The sequence below is a fragment of the Clavelina lepadiformis genome, chromosome 4 (genome assembly GCF_947623445.1).
Source record: "Clavelina lepadiformis chromosome 4, kaClaLepa1.1, whole genome shotgun sequence".
Taxonomy (NCBI): domain Eukaryota; kingdom Metazoa; phylum Chordata; class Ascidiacea; order Aplousobranchia; family Clavelinidae; genus Clavelina; species Clavelina lepadiformis.
In genome coordinates this window covers 22663624-22683510 of record NC_135243.1, presented here as the reverse complement: position 1 = coordinate 22683510, position 19887 = coordinate 22663624, and the positions used below count along the sequence as shown (strand labels likewise).

The 19887-nt window shown below is 36.0% G+C and overlaps 2 protein-coding genes across 2 annotated transcripts; both read right to left on the bottom strand.

The window, feature by feature from the left end:
• Positions 1-541: 541 nt before the first annotated feature.
• On the bottom strand, positions 542-9899 carry LOC143451757 (uncharacterized). The gene is made up of 10 exons (XM_076952483.1): positions 9752-9899; positions 9084-9191; positions 8244-8339; positions 8005-8059; positions 7665-7815; positions 7356-7549; positions 6781-6944; positions 6356-6494; positions 1623-1761; positions 542-1422 (listed from the first exon to the last, which is right to left on the bottom strand). The coding sequence occupies exons 1-10, from the start codon at positions 9896-9898 to the stop codon at positions 1245-1247; spliced, it is 1371 nt and encodes a 456-aa protein (XP_076808598.1). The 5' UTR covers position 9899; the 3' UTR covers positions 542-1244.
• A 4012-nt stretch (positions 9900-13911) lies between these two features.
• LOC143453174 (coiled-coil domain-containing protein 77-like) lies at positions 13912-18654 on the bottom strand. The gene is made up of 9 exons (XM_076954349.1): positions 17071-18654; positions 16804-16935; positions 16608-16709; positions 16273-16413; positions 16057-16167; positions 15684-15783; positions 15321-15576; positions 14946-15111; positions 13912-14469 (listed from the first exon to the last, which is right to left on the bottom strand). The coding sequence occupies exons 1-9, from the start codon at positions 17317-17319 to the stop codon at positions 14323-14325; spliced, it is 1404 nt and encodes a 467-aa protein (XP_076810464.1). The 5' UTR covers positions 17320-18654; the 3' UTR covers positions 13912-14322.
• Positions 18655-19887: the final 1233 nt, after the last annotated feature.

Here is a 19887-nt window from a genome sequence, read left to right as displayed (position 1 = left end):
GCTAATTTTAGCGATTTAATATGACGCAAACACATCCCAGAAATTTTACGATATTTGTCATGATCTATCCGCTTGACTTAAGATATTAACCGCATTTGTTTTGCTGGATTTAAATCGCTGGAACAGACCATAAAAGTAGTTACTTTCTGGTCCTTGTAGATCTAAACAATAAAAGTTGTTTCATCTAAAAATAACTTGTTTTGGCAAGTCTTAAGCAACATAATCCGATCTGCTTATATAGAGTAGGTTTTTCATTTAATATGCATTTCTCATTTCCTCCGCGTTTCTCACACAACACTAGCAGTGACTAATGTCTGTTCTTAATGAATAACAACCAGACTCAACAATGTAAACTAAACTCAGACTGCGTTAACGTTTGTTGGAAAAACCACTGCTTGTCTAACGTTAATGTAATCAACAAGACATCTCTTATCAATTCTTCCTTCAGTGATTAGAAAATTAATCTAAGTGTAATGCTTGTAAGTGCGGATGCAATGATTATTGAACACAATGGCGTTGAATGATGCTTTGAAATTTACAATTGGAATGTCGAAACTTTTATTGCACAATTAGAAATGAAACAACCTCAATTTTAAATTTCTTCTTTGAATTCCGCTAAACAACACACCTTTGAAGTAATTGTACAATACACCAATCAAAACACAACACTGAAAGTTAAAAAGATAAACATTATGGTAAAATTATATGGCGTTTATGCGCAATGGGTGGAAGTGTCTTTAATTATGTGCAGTTGTAGGCTAAATACGTCAACCTGAAACTAATGTGTACAATAAAAAAGATAAGATGATTCACAGTGATGTAGGACAAATTACCAAATTATTTTGTAATTACAAGAAATCGAGAATTTTTACTACGGTAAAATCAATAAAAAGGCAAATAAGCTCAAAAAATTGTTCTTTCGAATTAAGCTGCTTCCGTAATTGAAACGTTGTCAATCAAGAAATAGAAAATAGTACAAAACACACATGAAACAGGACAATTACAATGAAATCTTTAAAAACAAAATGACAGATACAGCTTGCATTCGGTTTTGCACATATTATGTTTTAATTCAGAAAATTAAAAAAAAAACAACAACACAAAAACACCGATTAGAAATGACAATTAGAGTCAAAAAAAGTTTCAAAAAAATCTATAACTTCATTCTAAGAAAAAACCAACCAAAAGTTGACAAAATTTTCACCGAGTTTAACTTGTTCCACATTGTCTTCTTGAAAGAAGCACTAATTGCCAGGTACTCGATAGTTAGTCAAATGGTCGTGATTCCATTCATCGTACCATCTACAACTTCCGGAGTCAAATCTGTCGCACATAACCCTGGGCGTCAATCCGAATGTTCTTGTCGGTATTTCTGGTTCCCACGTTCGCTTCCCAAGCGTGGGAAAATTTTCGTAGTAGTACCTGAGGGATAAAAATCAAATAATTTTCGAATGATTTTTTCGTGAAAATGCGAAATTTAGGAAAAACAGTAATTAAAAAATCGTTGCTTCTAATTTCAAACTTGTTACCAAAAAAAAATCAAAATTATTGCGAGTTCACGAACTTGTGAATCAAGAATTTCTATTTCAAAGCCAAAATGCAACCAACCTCAGACAACTCACCATCGTTGTAAAATATATTTCTTTCCCTTTTGGACCGTAGCAGCTTGGTGATATGACGTCAGATCACAATTGCCATTTGCGTCCATATTATTCCACACGAGAGCGCGCCCTTTCTTTGGTTTAACTTTGATGTCGAGTTCTGCAAGAAATTAATAGAAGTTAAGTTAACTTGTTAACAAAATTTACGTTAACTAGTTAATAGAAGTTAAGTTAACTTGTTAACAAAATTTACGTTAACTAGTTAATAGAAGTTAAGTTAACTTGTGAATAAAAAGAAAAAAGGGTTTTCCAATTTTAGTTCGATCGAAATGGAATGAATTTTAAATTGGTTTCCGCTTAACGTTGTTTTATTGAATAAAATTTAAACAAAATTGTTTCGTTTTTATTAAAACCCATGGTTCGTTCGTCACAGTGCTTGAGTGTTCTGTTGTTCGCGTTGGGTTGTTAGAAAGAAGTCAATTTACGTGAGCGGTTACAACCAATCAACTATTACACTGGTCAACACGATTTTTGTTGCAGATTGTGTTTGGGTCTTTTTTACCTAATTTGGGAGCGCTGAATCCGAATCTGGCGTTATTTTGTTTCTATCACATCACGTTTTTGAGATAATATATAATTTATATATGTTCATTATAAAATAATACTGCAAATCAGAGACCGCCTTGAAATGTAGAGGTTGTTTTAATCAGAACTGCTGGAACGTTTAATCATGCAAAACACGAACACAAAGCCTCGTGTTCAGTTAAAAAACATCACTAGAAATTGACCGTTGAACATTCAATGTAATGCCACAATCTTTAAGAACTCGAAAATTTTCGTTTTAATGGCTTTCGTTTGTGGGTAGTAGTGTAAATTTCTCTCTTCAAATTCCAGCAGTAATCTGCCATCATGTGGCAATCCCATCGGCCCTGGTAGCGCTCTTCCATAACTCTAATATCTTGGTGGAAGCGCTCACCTTGTTCTTCACTGACGTCCCCAAGGTTTTCAGGAAAGTAATCTAAATGATTTTTCAGAAAATGGAGCTTTATGCTCATATTGCATTTCATCTCTTGCATGCTGGACAACATTTCTTTTACGAGGTCTCGATAGTTCTCTGCCTTTCTGTTGCCAAAGAAGTTACTAACAACTAAAGAAAAAGCATTCCATGCCCTTGCTTCTAATGTGTTCATTGATGCTGCAAAATTTGGATCTCTGAGCAACTGCCTTATTTGTGGGCCGTTAAAAACTCCAGCCTTTTTTTTTTCTTCACTAAGACTTGGGAAGGCTTGGCATATGTACTTAAAGCAATCTCCATTGTGATCAAGGGCTTTAACATAGTGTTTCATTGCGCCTAGTTTGATGTGAAGTGGCGGCAGGATGATCTTCTTGGTATCCACTAACGGGTTATGAATGATATTTTTTTTCCAGGTGTTAAACTGCTCCTTTCTGGCCACTTATCTTTTATCCAATGCTCATCTTTGGCTCTGCTATCCCAGTAGCAGAGAAAACAAGGGTATTTGGTGTAACCACCTTGCTGTCCTAACAGAAAGTTCATCATTTTTATGTCTACACATAATCTCCAGCCATGATCACTGTACTTCAGTGTTTCCAGCACATTCTTAATGTTTTCATACGTCTCTTTGAGTGTCACAGAATGTCCTACTGGAATCGATGCATATTTATTTCCATTGTGAAGTAACACGCACTTCAGGCTTCGTTTTGAGCTGTCAATAAACAGTCTCCACTCATCTGGTTGATATTTGGCTATTCCTAATTGCAAAAGAAGACCTTCAATATCATGGCAATAAACCAAAGATCTTTTAGAAGAAAAATAGTTCAGAAATAGCTTTTCTCGATTCCGATAAAACGTGACAGAACATCCAAGCTGGAGAAGGTTTTTTTCCTGGAGCCGTGAAGCTAGCAGTTCTGAGGCCTGTTTGGAAAGATTTAAATCACGGATTAAATCGTTCAGTTCCGACTGATTGAACAATAAGGGTTGCTCAGAAAAGGAGCTCAAGGGTTGAAAATCTAAATCTGAAACTTCTTTATCAGTTTGTGAAGAATCAGAGGATAACCTAAGCTCTTCTTCACTACTTTCGGGCAGATGAGTAAAGGTAGGCACAGGTATTTCGTCACTGTGTGCAATAGGACGCAAAGCAGAGGCAAGATTTGGATATTGCAGCTTGTGCTTGTTCCTCTTGTTGTAACCTTTCACACTGACACGACAAAAGTAGCAATCATCGAGATGATTTTTTTGTTCTCGCCAGATCATTGGTATACCAAACTTCAGATGTTTGTCCTTGCCCTGAGACCAAGATCTCAAACTCTCCACGCAACTTCTGCATACTTTATGAGGGGCCCAACGTTTATCTTGGTCCCCTAACTTCACCTTAAAGTAAGCGAAATAAGACCTTTTCACAAAATCGGTAATTTCATGTCTTTGAGAAGAGACAGTGAAGCAACCACAAATGTAGCAAAAAATATTGGGGTCATTGGCGCATGTACGCTTTTTGACAGCTGACATAGTATTTAATACAATCCAAAATTACAGCTCAATAACACAAACTGACTCCATAAAGTCAATGAAAGTATACTGCGAAAATTACACCCTGTCTTTCGTTTGGTTTCAAGTTAGCAGAATTAGCACGATAAGCACATTAAGCATGATAAGCAGATTAAGCATGATAAGCACGATAAGCAGTTTGGTTCTTTGGATAAGCAGACATCCTGTGTCTTTTAATGTTTCAAAACAAGCTTATATGACCACACATTTGGGTTATTTGCCAAAGCGCATAATTTTATTTTACCTTGTACGAACAATGTTATGTTTATCGTTTACAATGTTTATGTTTTACTAAAGAGCAAGGTGCTGTCATAAAAAGCATTTATAAAGCTGATTAAGTCTGCAGGGCAGATGTATAAAGATAAAGATGGTAACTAAGTAATGAACTACCAAAAAAAAATGAATGCGTCCACATATATTTTCGAAATTCGAAAAGAGGTCCGTGATTGAAAAAGATTGAGAACCATTGGATTAAAGTTAACCGAAATCTCTGTCATTCAGTACTACAACAAAACTTCCAGCCGAGGTTTCATCATAGGTGATTTCAATAACAATATTTGATCTGTTGCTGTTATACGCTCACCGTACCGTCGCTAATGAAAGTCAAAATTTGATCTATTTATGAAATTGGGGGAAATGCGCAGCGAAAAAACCTGACGTGATAGAGCAATTCTGAGCTCAGAATTGGATTCAGCAACCAAAACTTATCCTAAATCAATCATCAAAGTTCATGCAACTAAAAATTGTTTTGTTTTTGTAGACCAGTGTTATCGTTTGACAATGACTTGACAATATCAATTGTGACGGAAGCATTTCTCCTTGTCTCGATGATAATCCGCGTCTTAACACACTTCGTCAATAACTCAACACCTGTCAATCAAAGCTCTGATAATCGGACGAAAACAAAATTATTTTGGAATTTCCATCCAAAGACGACATACGCGTAATGCACGAAGCAATTGACTTCTTCGTTACTTCACGTTTGTTCTAATACACTTAAAATATTTGTCCTATTAATCTTACAACGTAATCAAAGACGTAACAAAGTTTCGTCATTAAAGTGGAGCCGTTAGTAACGAACCGATTTTCCGGAGATTATGAACAAGATTTCAAGTTCGATTTATCAAAACAACGATCAACAGATCTAATACGCGATCGATGTTAGACTTCATTTCGTCATTTTGGGGACGAATACGGAAGTATAACTTGGGGGGAGGGAGGATTGGAATGACTTTCATCCACTAAATTGTTGCATTAATGACAACAACTGGAGATATCTTCGTATTGTACTGATTAAGTGACCAATTGGCGCGACTACAGCACAAATTGATGGTTTTTGCATTTCTTGTCATCGTTGCAATCATTTGGTAGAATAAGAACGTTTCTAGAAAAAAGTTAAATCTCGGGGTGTTCAAGCAACGCATGAAACAGAGAATTTTTGATTTGTGGTTAATTCTGGCAAACTTAAAATATCTCGACGGAATAGCATTTTCTGTTTCTGTGCAAGTCCATCAGTTTCGCAGAACAGCCTGAAGCCAAGATGAGGTGATTACCGACTTCTTAAAATAGAAGATAAAGTGTAGAGGTTTCAAACCCATTGACACACTTGCCATCTAATAGGCGGGATAATACAGCCGCTGGGAATGAATTATTCTTGCAAGTACATTAATAGGCTTCAAAAAAGCTAATCTAAACAACTTACACCTTTGACAAAACGAAATCCGGCAAACCGAACATTACACGTCCTACAGACGTCATTGAAAATTACTAAATTGTGAAAAAATTTTATCGTCGAAAATGTGAGAGTACATCAAGAAAAAAAGTTACCGATCATCATTATCAGTGATATTTACAGTAATTGGACCTTGACTTCCCAAAAATAAAGAGTTCATATTCGATCGCTTCTAACTAAAGTGACCGCAAGTTTCTCGGATCCAGTGTGTTTTCTTCGGATATCTATTATTTCGTGGGTTTAGTGGCCATATGCTGACCTACCATCGCATAGAAAATTTTTATTATTGCTATCTTGCATGTTTTCAGATCTTGGGCTTTGCAACTTTTTCCTGCTCGTTAATTGTTCGTGAGCACGTTCTTTTTATGGTGCTACAACTAAAATGGTATTATTATAACTTCCACTTCGCACAGTTAAGGGCGCAAAATAAACGATACAATACAGAAAAGTAAATTTTACCTGTAAATTCTGTCTCTCCGCCGCTCTGCACATCTTGCAAGTAGACAAGAATGGTTGCAAAACGGTCACGGCGGTCGGTGTTGTGTTCCTTGCAGTCTGTGTGCAATTTGTAACCTACGCCTTGTCCGTATGACGTCACCTGCACGAAAAATGGCATACGTCAGCAATGACGAAATAAATACCCAAGAAAAATCGGGAAGATTTAGATTGGTCTTATCGATAAACATAGGTCAGGAGTGGCGCCATGGGTTGTCTGAGTTGCGGTGTGGTTAAAATTTTTAGTGCCCTGGCGCTCGTGGCAAAGTCTCTACACACACGTTGACAAATCGATAGAAAAACAGCGGCAGGTTTACAGCAAAGACATGCTTTTGACATAACTGTGAAGTCATTTCAAGATAAAGATTCAAAACGATAGAGTTACCCACCTGGAATTTACCCCCGTTTTGGGGCTTGAGACCAGCATAGTGACCGACCCTCTCTTCGTACTGGGATGAGAATTTACTCTCGCCAGGATAAAATGACGTGCTCCTGCTCCAAACGAGTCTACCGTTCAACTGGGAGGAGAGGGATTGATTCAAACACCGCGTGCCTGCGAGAGAGAACGATTCATCTTGAAAAGTTTGCATTTATTTTGAGTGTGTCTGTCGCCTACGTGATTCGTATAGGATCAAGCCTTCGCGAGATTAGCGTGGGCGGCGTGAAAAAACTTTCAGGCTAAAATATTTTCTAAGCGCTTGTTGTTCTCTGCAATGAATGAAATGTTTTCTAGCTCGTGCCGGATTTCGTGCAAAAACTGTCATAAATATTCAGCAAGTTTACAACAACAAGGCAAATATTTGTGTGTGGTTAGTCTTTTCATTAGGCCTAAGCTAATTAACTGAAGCTTTGCTGATAAACACAACCTATGTAGGTTGAAGAAAAAATCGGCTTAAATAAGTTTTTAATCAAGTCAAGAAACAAAGAAAACCCTGCACAAAAAGTAACATAGGAATTAACGAACCTGGTGTAAAGTCACTTTCTGACACCTTGTCAGCCCAACTGACTTTCGCCTGTTTAAGATAGAGTCTCATAGTCACTAGTCCGCTGAAGCATATGATCGGCGCTTGCTTGTTGTGCTCTCTCACGTGATTTTCGTGAGCTCTCATGAGGCCATCACATTCACGCGATGACAGGAAATTGTCCATAATGTAAACTCTGAAATGGCACAAGCCGTTTCAAAACACTTAATTTGGCTTAATTTATCAAAAATGCAGCAGCGAAAGTGACACAATAACGCACAAAACAATGTTACAATGTGTAAACACGTCACCTGACACTTGCTGTGTTTTTGTGTTTCTTGTACTTTATCTCTTTCCATTTCCGCGCAGGATTTCCTGGTTCAGCTGGATATGGAAGAAATTTGAAATCTTTCTGAATGGTCGGAATAAAATCGAGAATTGCGTTTTCATCCTCTGTTGTTTCTAGAATAGAAATCAGTTTGTGATAAACGTGAAAAAATATAATAATAAATTGTAGAAGTTGGTAAATTTCTAGACCTTTCTTTATAGTTTATCGTGCGATCAGTTCATGAAATATGATAAACAGCTACCAATCTACCAACTATGATCAGGCCAAAAATTGTATCAATCTTGCAAGAATGTAAAAAACACCTTCAATATGACGATTGCTTTCATTCTCAGGTTGATTTGTAATATTCTCTGTATTCTGAAGATAGAAAACAACATATTTTTAAAATAAAGGCAACCTGAAAACACTGATGAATCATATGCAAATGTCTGCATAAATTTTTGCCCTTTCTACAAATTCTTCACAACGTCATAACAATCAGCTCCAAACTAACAATAAACAGTTTTGATAAACAAACCCCATTTTGGGTCATTGACCCCACCTGGCTTGAATCATTGTTGTATTTTTGAGACAGATTGACCTTTTCGTTATCTTGTCCGTAACTTTGACTCATTTTGCTTTGTAAATCTTGTGGTATCTGAGGGCATAACAGATTTTTTAAAAGAATTATTAACTCTGAATATTTTTAATAACATTAAATAACCCACGCATGGGTTATTAATTTAATAACTTCTAGTATTTTTACCGTGACAACTTAAAGTCATGTTTTGCAATTACAACACTACAATTAATTTTTACTCCGAGAAGTTAAACAGGAAGCTACAGCATTGTGCTCAAGTGATTAATGTTACATTTGTCACAATCAACGCTTGCGAAATTTCACAAAAGTTGGCAAATTAATTACAAGCTGCTTAAAAAAAAGCAAAAGCACTTCATAAGGTGGCAATTAACTCATTCTAATTTTGTCAGCAACTGGTAATTAGATCAGGAAAGGATGAAAACTGTATTGCCATTTGCAACATAAACACTGTTTGGAAAAGTTTTCTACACATGTGTATGTAATCTCAAGCACAAATGTACAATATTTATAATTGCTTTAACTTGTAAGTGTATGTTTAATGTTGCAACGTTCATATAATTAAAACAGTGCTAGCTGTATTTCATATTTACATTAGAATTATTAATTAATTATCAAAACAAATATCAAAAAAGCTTAAAATGGTGCAGTTTTGCAATGCGACGACTCTTAAAAGTTACTTTTATAGCAGTTCAGCCAGCTTAATGGATGAGGCATGACTAATTTCTGTGCACATTAACTTTGCGTAAACGTATTTACAACCACTGTCAATCATTAATTTGGCGTAAAGGCATTACCACTAACCTCAGGCAATTGGGTGGTACCACGCCAGTACAAAACGGCAATTCCGACTGTGAGGTAAAACATGACCCCCATCACAAGCTTCTGTCGAATGTTATTTTGTCTTTGTGCCTAAAGCAAATTTTATGGTTTTAAGATAAGGCTAGGCTGCTGTTGATTTACATGATAAAGCTATACCTGTATATTTTCACAAACATACACCATAATAGCCTGAATGTTTAGATAAAAGAAGCTACGAACATGGCTTTGAAAAGGTTATCAATTTGTGAATAATATGAAATCTTTCATTTTCAATTTAATTAATTTACTGGAAAGCAGCAAATAATTCTTAGAAATGTGCATTTTTTTCATTACAGCATTTTTAAAAAATGCTTAAAACTTGGTAAATAAAAATGTGACAAACTGATGTTTTTGCTTACAATTAAATCAACACAATATTTAATGTTTGACATCAGTGCTACCTAAAATTTATAAACGCTTCGATTTATTCTACGTTTATCTCAACTAAATATATTTTGAAACTTTCTCTTATTTGTATATTTTTCAGAAGTGTTTATTAAAATTCTTTAAAAATTTAGCACACAATATTTTCTGCATTTAGGAAAATTCAGAATTATAAAACCTTAAAACGTACAAAGTATTTGCACACAGAAGTGTAATAAACAACATACTTGATCTAATTTTGGAACATCGGAAATTGTTTTAATTTTCTTTCTTGATTTAGGTGATGTCACTTCCTGTTTCTTTTGCTTCACAGGGTTGTGTCCATGAGAAGATTTCTTTGCACTTGCTGTTTTTCTTTTCGATACAACAGCCATTGTTACAAATTACAAGATGTTGTTGTTTCTGCGTTACAAACTAGAAAGTGAAATAAATCACGCTTTTTTCCGACGGTAATAATCTGAATTTCTTTAGAGAAAAAAAAGGAGATGTCTAATCTGAAGCGAATGACATCAGGCCTGAAACTAGGACAAGAAAAAAAGGCAAAGCAAAAATGAGTGACAGACTATTTGTAGCAGACGAAGAAGTATTCATGTGAAACAAAACCTGTTGTTTGCCACATTTTGAAACACACACAAACAATAACACACTTTATATACGACGGAAGTTTCATCAAAGTTTCTTGTGAAAAAAGTAACAATTCATTGCTTATTTTGTTGCAAAATATTCATGCCATAACTAATAAATTTGGAGCAGTTTATTTTGTTGTTTTCTTCGATCAACCTACCCAACTTTTCTGCCTTGGAAATCCCATTTTTTTCTTTTCTCTGAACTGCCTCCAGGTCGTTGCTGATATCTCGATAAAGTTTTGTGCAACGACCGCATTGACCTTTCACTGAAATGCCTCCACAAGATGGCGACCTGTATACAGATTTATATCTTGGACCGGAAAGAGGGACTTTAAAAATGTTAGAGTTCTCTCGTCGATGATAAACATCAAACGATTGAGGATCCGGAACCGTTTCAAACCCGGAGCAAATGTTCTTTTGAGTTTTTCGTGCAAAGTTAAGAACTGTTTGAAGATTGTTTCGATGCAACAAAGGAACCCTCGCATCAATACACATCCCTTCGATGACGACTTTGTACTCAAGATCATCTTTTATAAGAATTTTGACGTCTGGATCTTCGTACGTTTCACTGTGCACAGCGATGCAGACTCCTCCAATGTATTCATGTAAAGTCCATCCTTCGTCATCCTCGAGTTGATTGTAAGCATTTACGACATCGTCAAGCGATTTATAAGCACCTGCCTTTCTAGACATTACTTCCAATTTCATAAGTTAAGTCAATACCAGTAGGTTAACCTGAAAATATATTTTACATATGAAAAATAGATTTTAAAAGTGTATTAATTATCTTTTTAAACTAGTATGCCAATATGTAGGCACACACAAATGGTAGCAAAAAATGTGTCACAGGCATACAGGAATCTAATCAATGTCCATACCAAAGTTTTACATGTTCACACTAATTTACAATAAACGAAGCAGGCAAAGGCAGTTGCTTGAATGTAGATCTATGATAAATAAACAAAAAAATAAGGCTTCAGTGCACTTTATCACACGAAAATTAGCGCACCACTGCATTTAAGCAGGGTTAAAGCAGACTTCTGACGGAGAAATGTTTACTACTCCATTTCTAGCACACCTACATACTTTACTGGAGATTAGTTTTAGCGTCTTATACATGAGGTCATTGCCCTTGCTAACAGTCACGAACTAAAGGAGAAAGGCGAATATAAATCTGTTTCGGTCAAAGCAGAAAAAAACTAGAAACGTTTTCCGTGTTTCGTAATTACCTTCACTCAAGCCAAGCTTATAGGCTACAACAACATTAAAAATGCTTTAAACAACATCAAATTCCTTAAATTAAATTAAACACCATTTCCAAGCTAGTTAACGATGTGATCGGTTATTTCTGTCTTTCTTGGAGATGCTTTTGTAATGTTTTTGTACGTGATCTTTTTCATACAATGTTTCGGTTTATCAGAAGATTGGCTCCAGGCTATGTTGGACAAAACGTCATTTTAATCTTTTACTGGTTTTCATTCACCGAGAAGTTAATCTGTTTATTTCACAACTTATTAGGCAAAAATTAAGTTCACAACCATACGACGCGTCAACGTTGCGAGTTAAATCAAGATTTTCAAGACTTTTCTTTGCTGAAGTTCTCGTTTATGGGACTTTCCCCTTGTAAAACTAAACTCGCTTTATATTGAGGACTAAGCTATAAAAGTTTAGTGAAATAATAACATTTTAAGCAATTATCAAAACAGCATTTTATAAAATAGCTTAAAAAAATAAATCTGTTTCCTTTTTCTGTCTATCTGTTTTGTGTAAATATATTTTCTATCCTGATTTAAATGTGGCCAAATCGTGTAAACTGAAGTACTCTTGTCACTGCTAACTATTCTTACAACAACAAAAAACAGAATGTAGGCTATAGCATCCTTAAGGTTAACTGCCATTTCAATTTCATTTTAATTTCTTTTTCAGGTGTAAAAATCATGCGTTTTTTCCGCCACACTTCGAATATTTTAACGCTGTCCATTTGAAATTTATCGATTAGGCTACATTGCCCATATAGTCCTCAAATGCGTGGCAATTGTTGACAGCAACCGCCTCAAGTTAACTATTTTTCCGCGGCTAACCTCATTTTATGAGTCTAGAGTAGATCACAAGAGGCATTTAGGCCTGCAAATTACAGCCCGATCGAAACCGTCAGTGGGTTTTCGGTTGCATGTTTTTTTAAGGTGGTGCCAGGCTTGCTTTTTGGCAGAACTCATTCTGTTTTTGTAGACGTCACATCCGGCCCGGTGACAAAAATAAACAAATTGCCTTCATTGCTATTTTAGTTCTATTGTGCAGCCGACCGCATCACCATTATAGCCGTCTACAAAGCCCTAAACCTTATACGGGCAATAGCTCTAGACGTGTCGTTGGTCAAAAAGTTATTGATTGAGGCGCCAGGACTAAAATAATTTCTAAGAAAGCTTGGAAAAGAATTTTTAATTTAGTCGAATGCAGCGGAAATGCGATAACAATCATTGTGCAACATGTTCGTTTGTCTTAACAAACGTTAGTCACTATCAAAATAATAACGACGGCGCCGTCTGAGAAAACGTGCCGGCTGTTACCGCCTGACATTTTCAGCTGCCATTTGTCAAAAGGTACACTCGCGCTAAGGCCCCCGAAATAAACACTTTAGCTACTCTTGCAGTGTAGTTTTCTTGGCCGCAATGTCACGATATCGTGTAAATTATTCTCTTTCAACATTTTTCTTTCTTTTCTTTTCAAACAGTTTCTTGTTCTGTTTCAACATTTTCAAGCAGTTTCGTCGTGTAAAGCAGCAAATCATTTACGAAACCTTGTTTTGCTGTAAAACTCACTCTGCAGACTAAATCATGCAGGTTTTCTGCATAGGCCAACTTTGTAGGCTATTGTTAACATTCGAAGTAAAAATTTAAACATGAATGTCATAACACAAAGCACATTCATAGAACGAATACAAAAACCAACAGAATTCAAAACTTCAGTCTATTTTGAGAACGATTTTAATATCGACCGAAACCTCTGGTTTATAAAATGTTTTCAACTCTTGTCTACGTTCTAAATATAACTCGTAACTCTCAATACTTTGCTTTACAAAGTTCATTGCGGCCGTAAATCGAACATAATAGGGTACTGGCATAATAACACAATCACACAATTATTGTCTGCCGCTTAAAGGATTTAGCACACGTGACGAAATTATGGAGCTAATCAATGTGCTGTTTTAAGCCTATCATCGAACCACTAATTACGAACTTTCTACGAAGTGCATTTGCAGTGATAAATGTGACCTCACTCACGTAATTGACATTTCCGATCTTCTACCGCTGTGAAAATTCATTGCTTCATTGGGTGACTCATTGTCATCTGCAGGATAACTTGCTCAAATTACTCCCGATTTTGCTCAGAAAAGATCAAATCTCGCATTTAAAACGACTACATACCAATAGAATTAGACTGCACTGAAATGACAGTTTAAAGCTATTTGCAAACTGTCTGTTGTAAGATGTTGACACCTCAAAGGTCACAGTGAAATCTTACAAACTGATACTCTTATCATTTAAGTCTTGAGTTGTTAGTGAGAGAAATTTCTTTATTTGCGTGGCACAACGTAACGACAAAGTCACCTACTTCGATTCAATTTTATCTGCCCACTTACACTCATTTTAAAGGTCATGTTTATGTTTTCAAATCACCGTAACGCTTTAACCGCATCATAAACGGCTTTGCGTCATAACGATTACTGACAACTTACATCACGTCTATTTTGACCCCTGACGTAAGAAAGTTGCACAATGTTTAATTCTCCTTACAGTTACGCCAATGCACGTTTCGAGTTGCAACAAAAACAAAATGACTCGACTCACGGTGGTGGCCTTATACGATATGTGAGCCATGTATCCACATGATGATGTAAGTCATGTTTTATTGACGGTTGTCGTCAGATAATGCCGTGGTAAGGCACGACTGATAACCATTGTCAGGATTATACGCTTTGAAACGATATCAGCAAAGTCATACACAGTTAAAACACAAAAAATACCTCTCTAAAATTTCTAAATTCTCGCGCGTAAACCAGGCTGCTACAATCAACACGAGATAATTAAAATAGCTTTGAAATGAGCGAAAAGTTGTATATTTCTAAGGTAAACTCTAAAATGATTGATGTGACGTCAATATCACGTTTATCTTTAGTAAATCCCTCTGAGGTCGCCTTCAAGGTGATAGAGTTTCGTTTTTAATGTTTTCAACTCGTTCTGTATTGCTCTCGAGCGCCCAGCGGTGGCGTGGACAGTCTGAAGTATATGAGTGTCTGACACCGGCCCACCGACCGTTACCTGAAGACATTAAAAATAGTTGTTGTTTAAACACGTTTTCAAAGTTTTAATTCTCTAACTTAAGCTGTTTAAAGGAGTATCAACATTATTGAAATCTCCAGTCAGAAATGTCAGTTATTGGTGAATATGCTGATTTTGTATAAGAATTCCATATAACACAGTAGCCTTTAATAAATATTAACCTTGGAAATTTACATATTTTCGTTTCTAAACCTGATACTTGATCACTTGTGTTCAGTTGAGAAAATACAATAATTTTTTTAATTTTAAGACAACTATATTTCAAACTTATAGTTATATATAAAATATGATGACAAGTAGCATTTTTACACTAAAATGCATGCCTCAGTGTGCTTTTAGTTAAGAAATACTTCCTAACCAATCACCACTTAAGCATAAGTGAAGCACTTAGTGTGGTATGATACCACTGGTATCTGAGTACACACTAGAGTTTCAAGTCGATCTCGAAACTTTACCTTATAAAGTTGTTTCTCCACATCTTTAAGTCTCTTCCTGAGATTCTTAACATCGGTTTTAAACCCTTCCACTTCAGAAACTCTTCTCTTCTCCAGAGCTGCATATCGTACCGTCATCAGTTCCAACCTCTTTGCAATCTTCTCTGATCTCTCCTTGAAAATGTCCCTAAGCACAAATAGATAACTGTGAGATCAGTGCAGTCATATGATGAAGGCATTTAAGTGGAAGTCCGTTAACTCGAAGTTGAAAGGACCGATTAAATCGCAGATCTTTGCAACAAAACATGCATTGACTGCTGCAAAATTGAAAATGAAAGCCATGTCCACATAAAACAGGCTAAATAATTAATTTCAAGCTCAAATAGAGCAACTCACCTGTGGACTTCCGTCTCCTCCCTCACTCTTCCCAGTTCATCCTCCGCCTGGATGCATTGCTCCCTGTACATGTCCGCTAACTTCCCCGCTTGCTCCAGTTGTTGTTCCAGCGTTTTTATCTCTGCTTCTAGTTGCTGCCTGGACTCGTAATCTGTCACGCAAGCTTGTGCGATGGAAAACGCTGACAGTTGAGGACGCTTTGGATCATCTGAGCGCCTCTGTGCCAAGTCGGCCTGATCACGTAAAACATCCATGTCTAAAAATAAAAATCAAATAAACAATTAGCATGGTCAATTTACATTTGTCTGACAAGTACGTGTATGGTGATTACGGACTCATAAATCATGAAGAAAACGCAGAAACCTTGTAAGAGTTTGTCCTTTTCAGCCATCCAACGTTTCTCTTCATTTCGGTGGACTTGCTTCAGACTTAGGATGTCCTGTGTGCTCTCGTAGAGAAGATTCTGGAAAGTAAAGGTTGGATTGCTTCAGTAACATAAGATCATAGAGGATTACTTCAGCATATAACTAAGCTGTATGGCAGATTCTGGGGACTTGCAAATAAAACTACCAGTAGAAAAGGCATGTAATAATTCTTTTGTCTCACGTAGAGTGTAATACTACTAATGGAGTAACCAATATTACAGAAATAAAATTATCGCCTGTTGAGTTATTATGTGTATACACAGCGTACATATCAAAAATTAACCCACGTAATCACTGCCAAGTTTCACTACCTGGGTGTCACGTAATCTGGCTGCGTATCTTTCACATCGATCGTGATCACGTTCTCGCTGCAGATCAGCCTCCTCCTGTTGAATGCGTCGTTCCTCGAGCAACGAATTGACCTGATCAAGATCACTCATAAAAAATTGTACGATTTTCACAGAATAAAAAACGACTTGTTTTTAATATACATAAAAGCATAAAATCTTTATGCAGGTTACTCTTACCTGGTCTCTTGCAAGTCGAGTCTGTTCTTCAAGTTGGGCTTGCAGGGCTTCTACCTGAAGTGCTAGTGTTTGGTTGTCGTCTGAAGCCGGTCTCGGTGATTTTTTTTCATTGATTGTTACACGCTTGGCTGCTCTTGACGACTAATTAAAGAAAAATTATTTTACATAAGCGTGGCGTCATTTATATTAACATAGAGTAGTATCATATAGTATTTTCTTACGTGAAAATTTACATTTTACAAGATCCATTTGCTGGACACAATGACAAGGTCAGACAAGTAAAAGCATGCAAACCATGCAACAGCTAAGCAATGAATAAATAAGCGCAGAATGACCTTATGTTTAACTGGTTGGTCTTCTTCATGTGGGTGTCGAGATTTTGGTTCCTTTTGTGGAATATTAATCTTTGCAGGTGGCTCTTTGTGAAAATAGGACACCTAAAAGTTTCTTGTATAAAAATTCATATAATATATTAAATAAATTGGGAAGGAAAGTTATTGTTATTGGAAGCTATTGTTGTTTTAAAGAAACCTCCGCTGCTGCAGGTCCTGCAATTGCAATTAACTGTTGGATCCGTTTTCTATCACCGACTTCACGAATTTTGAGACGATCATTTTCAGAATAGAGGCGTAAAACCTGCTCCCGTTCTTGCAACACACAAACCTGTTAAAAAAACGATTTTCCTTGATTGACAATAATCACAATTGCAAAAATGAGTTCAGGACAAAGTGGTAATTAAAATAAACTTTATATTCAAAAATGTTTGCTAGTATGTGTGAATTGTAAGCACACACATACCTGTAAATCACTTATCGCTTTCTGAAGATCTGCAATCTCTTGCTCTCTTTGTGATAACTCGCATTCCATACGATGTTGGTCTTCGTAACCGCCTTTGTACTTGTCCAGTTTCTTTGACATTTCTTCATGTTCATTGTCGAATTCGGCTACTTTTTTCCTATAATATTCCAGCAATTCTCGCGATGGCCTCAATTGCCCAAGTCTTTCATTAACAGAAGGGATGGGTGAGTCTTTGTCATGCACTGACATTTTGAGGTATGTTTAATAACAAAACAAGATGAGCTTCAAATGCAAATGCTACACAGTTAGACTTATACTTTAGGCTATAACCCAATATAGCAATATTATTGAGGTTAATAAGTTGGTTGGTTATTTACCACTACGGGTCTTTTATACTTTTGTACTCCGACTTCGAGGCCTGATTGAAAAGGAGTTATGTGGAAATAGAAAAGAAATTACAAGGTAATAATTCCTCAATACTTGATCCTGATATCGGAGTGCAAAAGTAAAAGTTACCCTACCATTAATGCATGACAAAGCATTCAAAATATAGCCTAGCTATGGGTCCGGCTTGAAAGTACGGCAGTTTTTGCCAAAAAATCGTGCATGGAAAGACGTCAATTTTGGCGTGATGGTGTGCACCTCTACAGAAAAGAACACATGATGATAGAAAGTTGGCTTCTGCACCGCTTTTCCGGCATAGAATTACTGTTTTGCCCTATACTATAAGCCTTACACTGGTGTGGTGCAATTTTTCGCATTACATTTCTTGTCGCATTTATCTGGTGCTCTGAAAGCAAACTTTCCAAAAGGAGTGTAGCGGCCTGGGTGGCATTTTTAATACCATTACATAATTTCTTGGAAAAGTGTTTTCTAGTTATTGATTGAAGTTTATGAACTTGTTTTTTGATAACACCAAAGCCTCAATTCTTTGTTTATTTTTATTAAATCGGAGTTTAAACGATCACCTTTTCTTTGTTTTTTTATTATATATACATCAGCTTGAATGTAAAAGTTCGGCGTGCACATTAAAGAACTTAATGCATGAAGTTGCCACACTTTCCACCATGGGCTAGCCCTAGCCTAGCGTATGATCTTTTTTATAGGTCTAGGCTAGACTAAGTGTTTTAGGTGCGTATGTTTAAACCGATGAGTTAAGCATTAAAAATAGGCCTATACCGGTATGTTATTTAGAACTGAATTTATAAAACCCAAGCCTATTACCTATTAACCTACCTATTAAATCTACGCCCTTCGGTATACATCATCCACAAACAACGACCTAAATATAATTTTGGCTTTATTTTTGAATGATTTGCTGGTATGAACGCTTTGCTAGAAATAGCCTACTAGGTGAGAAAGTTGAAAAACTACTGTCGCTTAATATTTCACCACAGAAAAAGAGCTTAGTAACGTGGTCACCCATGCTCGGTAGGCGAGTCTTTACCATCCACTGATATTTCAGCATTTTCACAAAGCTTGTAAGTTTAATAGCCTACATTCTGACAATATAATAACCAAACAGGATTGCTTATTTCCTAAACTTAAACTGTTACACAGTTACAGTAAAGCCTAGTTACTATAGGCTTGCCCAACACAACCATACATCAATATCATTACAATAATGTACATGACAAAGAATACTTAACGTTAGAAACAACGATCAAAATACAACTTCGACTTCGACTTCGACTTTATATTTTTGAACGATTCGCGGTGAACGGTCAGCTGAGATAGGAAAACGTTGAAAATTACTTTCGTTGAGCCAAATCACACAATTTTTACACAGTAAAAAGGAACCGATTTTAGAAATGAAGGGTTTGGAAATTTTGGTGGTTGTTACTTATTAAAATATTGCAAGACTAGTGAATGATAAAAATAAAATTCTCAAGGTTTGATTTTGTATGATTTAATCAATCAATTAAAATGAATATATCACTGATTACATTCGTAACCAACACCTATACTTGATACTTTTTTGTTGTTCGTTTGGCCAAAAATGTATGTATTTGTAATTTGTATATAATGATTGTTTCTAAATACAAAATACATCTATTTTGTGGTTGATCTTTCTGAGTTTTTGTAAAACATTTAACAAATACTGCAAGTAGATTTGTTTGAGCAAACCTGATTTGTCCAGTCATAGACTTTTTTTATTCTGTTTCATCTTACATAAATAAAGCTAAGGTCTTGTTACAATAAAAAATAAGTAAAACTATCATGATGCAAATTAGAAATAACGGATCCAAATCATAATTTTTTAGGTTATTTTTTATAGCAAAGGTTATAATGTGACGATTACGTCACGAGTCACGAGTTGTTTTCGAGATGTTTGGAATTTAATGTGGGGTCTTGTAATTCAGTTGTTTACCAGACTTGAGTTTTCCTTAATGACGTCAGATAAATTACCTCGCTTGAACTGGTGTGCCATATATATATCGATGCAATGTTTATAATCTTCCCTTTTTACGTGATCGATTTCACTGGTTACTACAGCGCTATGTAACATTCAGCAAGATTTGCCCGAAGGCAAAAGCCTTTGTGTTATAATAAATAAAATGGGAACTTTATAATTTAGTAATATGCATAGACAGAATTCAAGCAACTAACAGCATAGTCACGCAATTTGAGAAATGAAAACTCATAACATCGAAGCAGAAGTAAAACAAGTTATCAACCATCAATCATCCTCGCTCATATTCAAACAATTACCGCCAACATATGCGGTCTTTATGACAGATGAGTTTATTGTGTAATACTTCACACAAGTAGTGCACAAGCAAACGAATTTCTTTGTCATAATAATATGTCATTGGT

Coding starts and splice junctions, on each gene's coding strand:
- LOC143453174 (XM_076954349.1), bottom strand. CDS start 17,319: ATGTCAGTGCATGACAAAGACTCACCCATCCCTTCTGTTAATGAAAGA. Junction 16,710..16,803: donor CAGGACCTGCAGCAGCGGAG/GTTTCTTTAAAA, acceptor AGAAACTTTTAG/GTGTCCTATTTTCACAAAGA. Junction 15,112..15,320: donor GAGGAGACGGAAGTCCACAG/GTGAGTTGCTCT, acceptor ATTTGTGCTTAG/GGACATTTTCAAGGAGAGAT.
- LOC143451757 (XM_076952483.1), bottom strand. CDS start 9,898: ATGGCTGTTGTATCGAAAAGAAAAACAGCAAGTGCAAAGAAATCTTCT. Junction 6,495..6,780: donor AAAACGGGGGTAAATTCCAG/GTGGGTAACTCT, acceptor TTTTTCGTGCAG/GTGACGTCATACGGACAAGG. Junction 1,423..1,622: donor AAATATATTTTACAACGATG/GTGAGTTGTCTG, acceptor TTTATCCCTCAG/GTACTACTACGAAAATTTTC.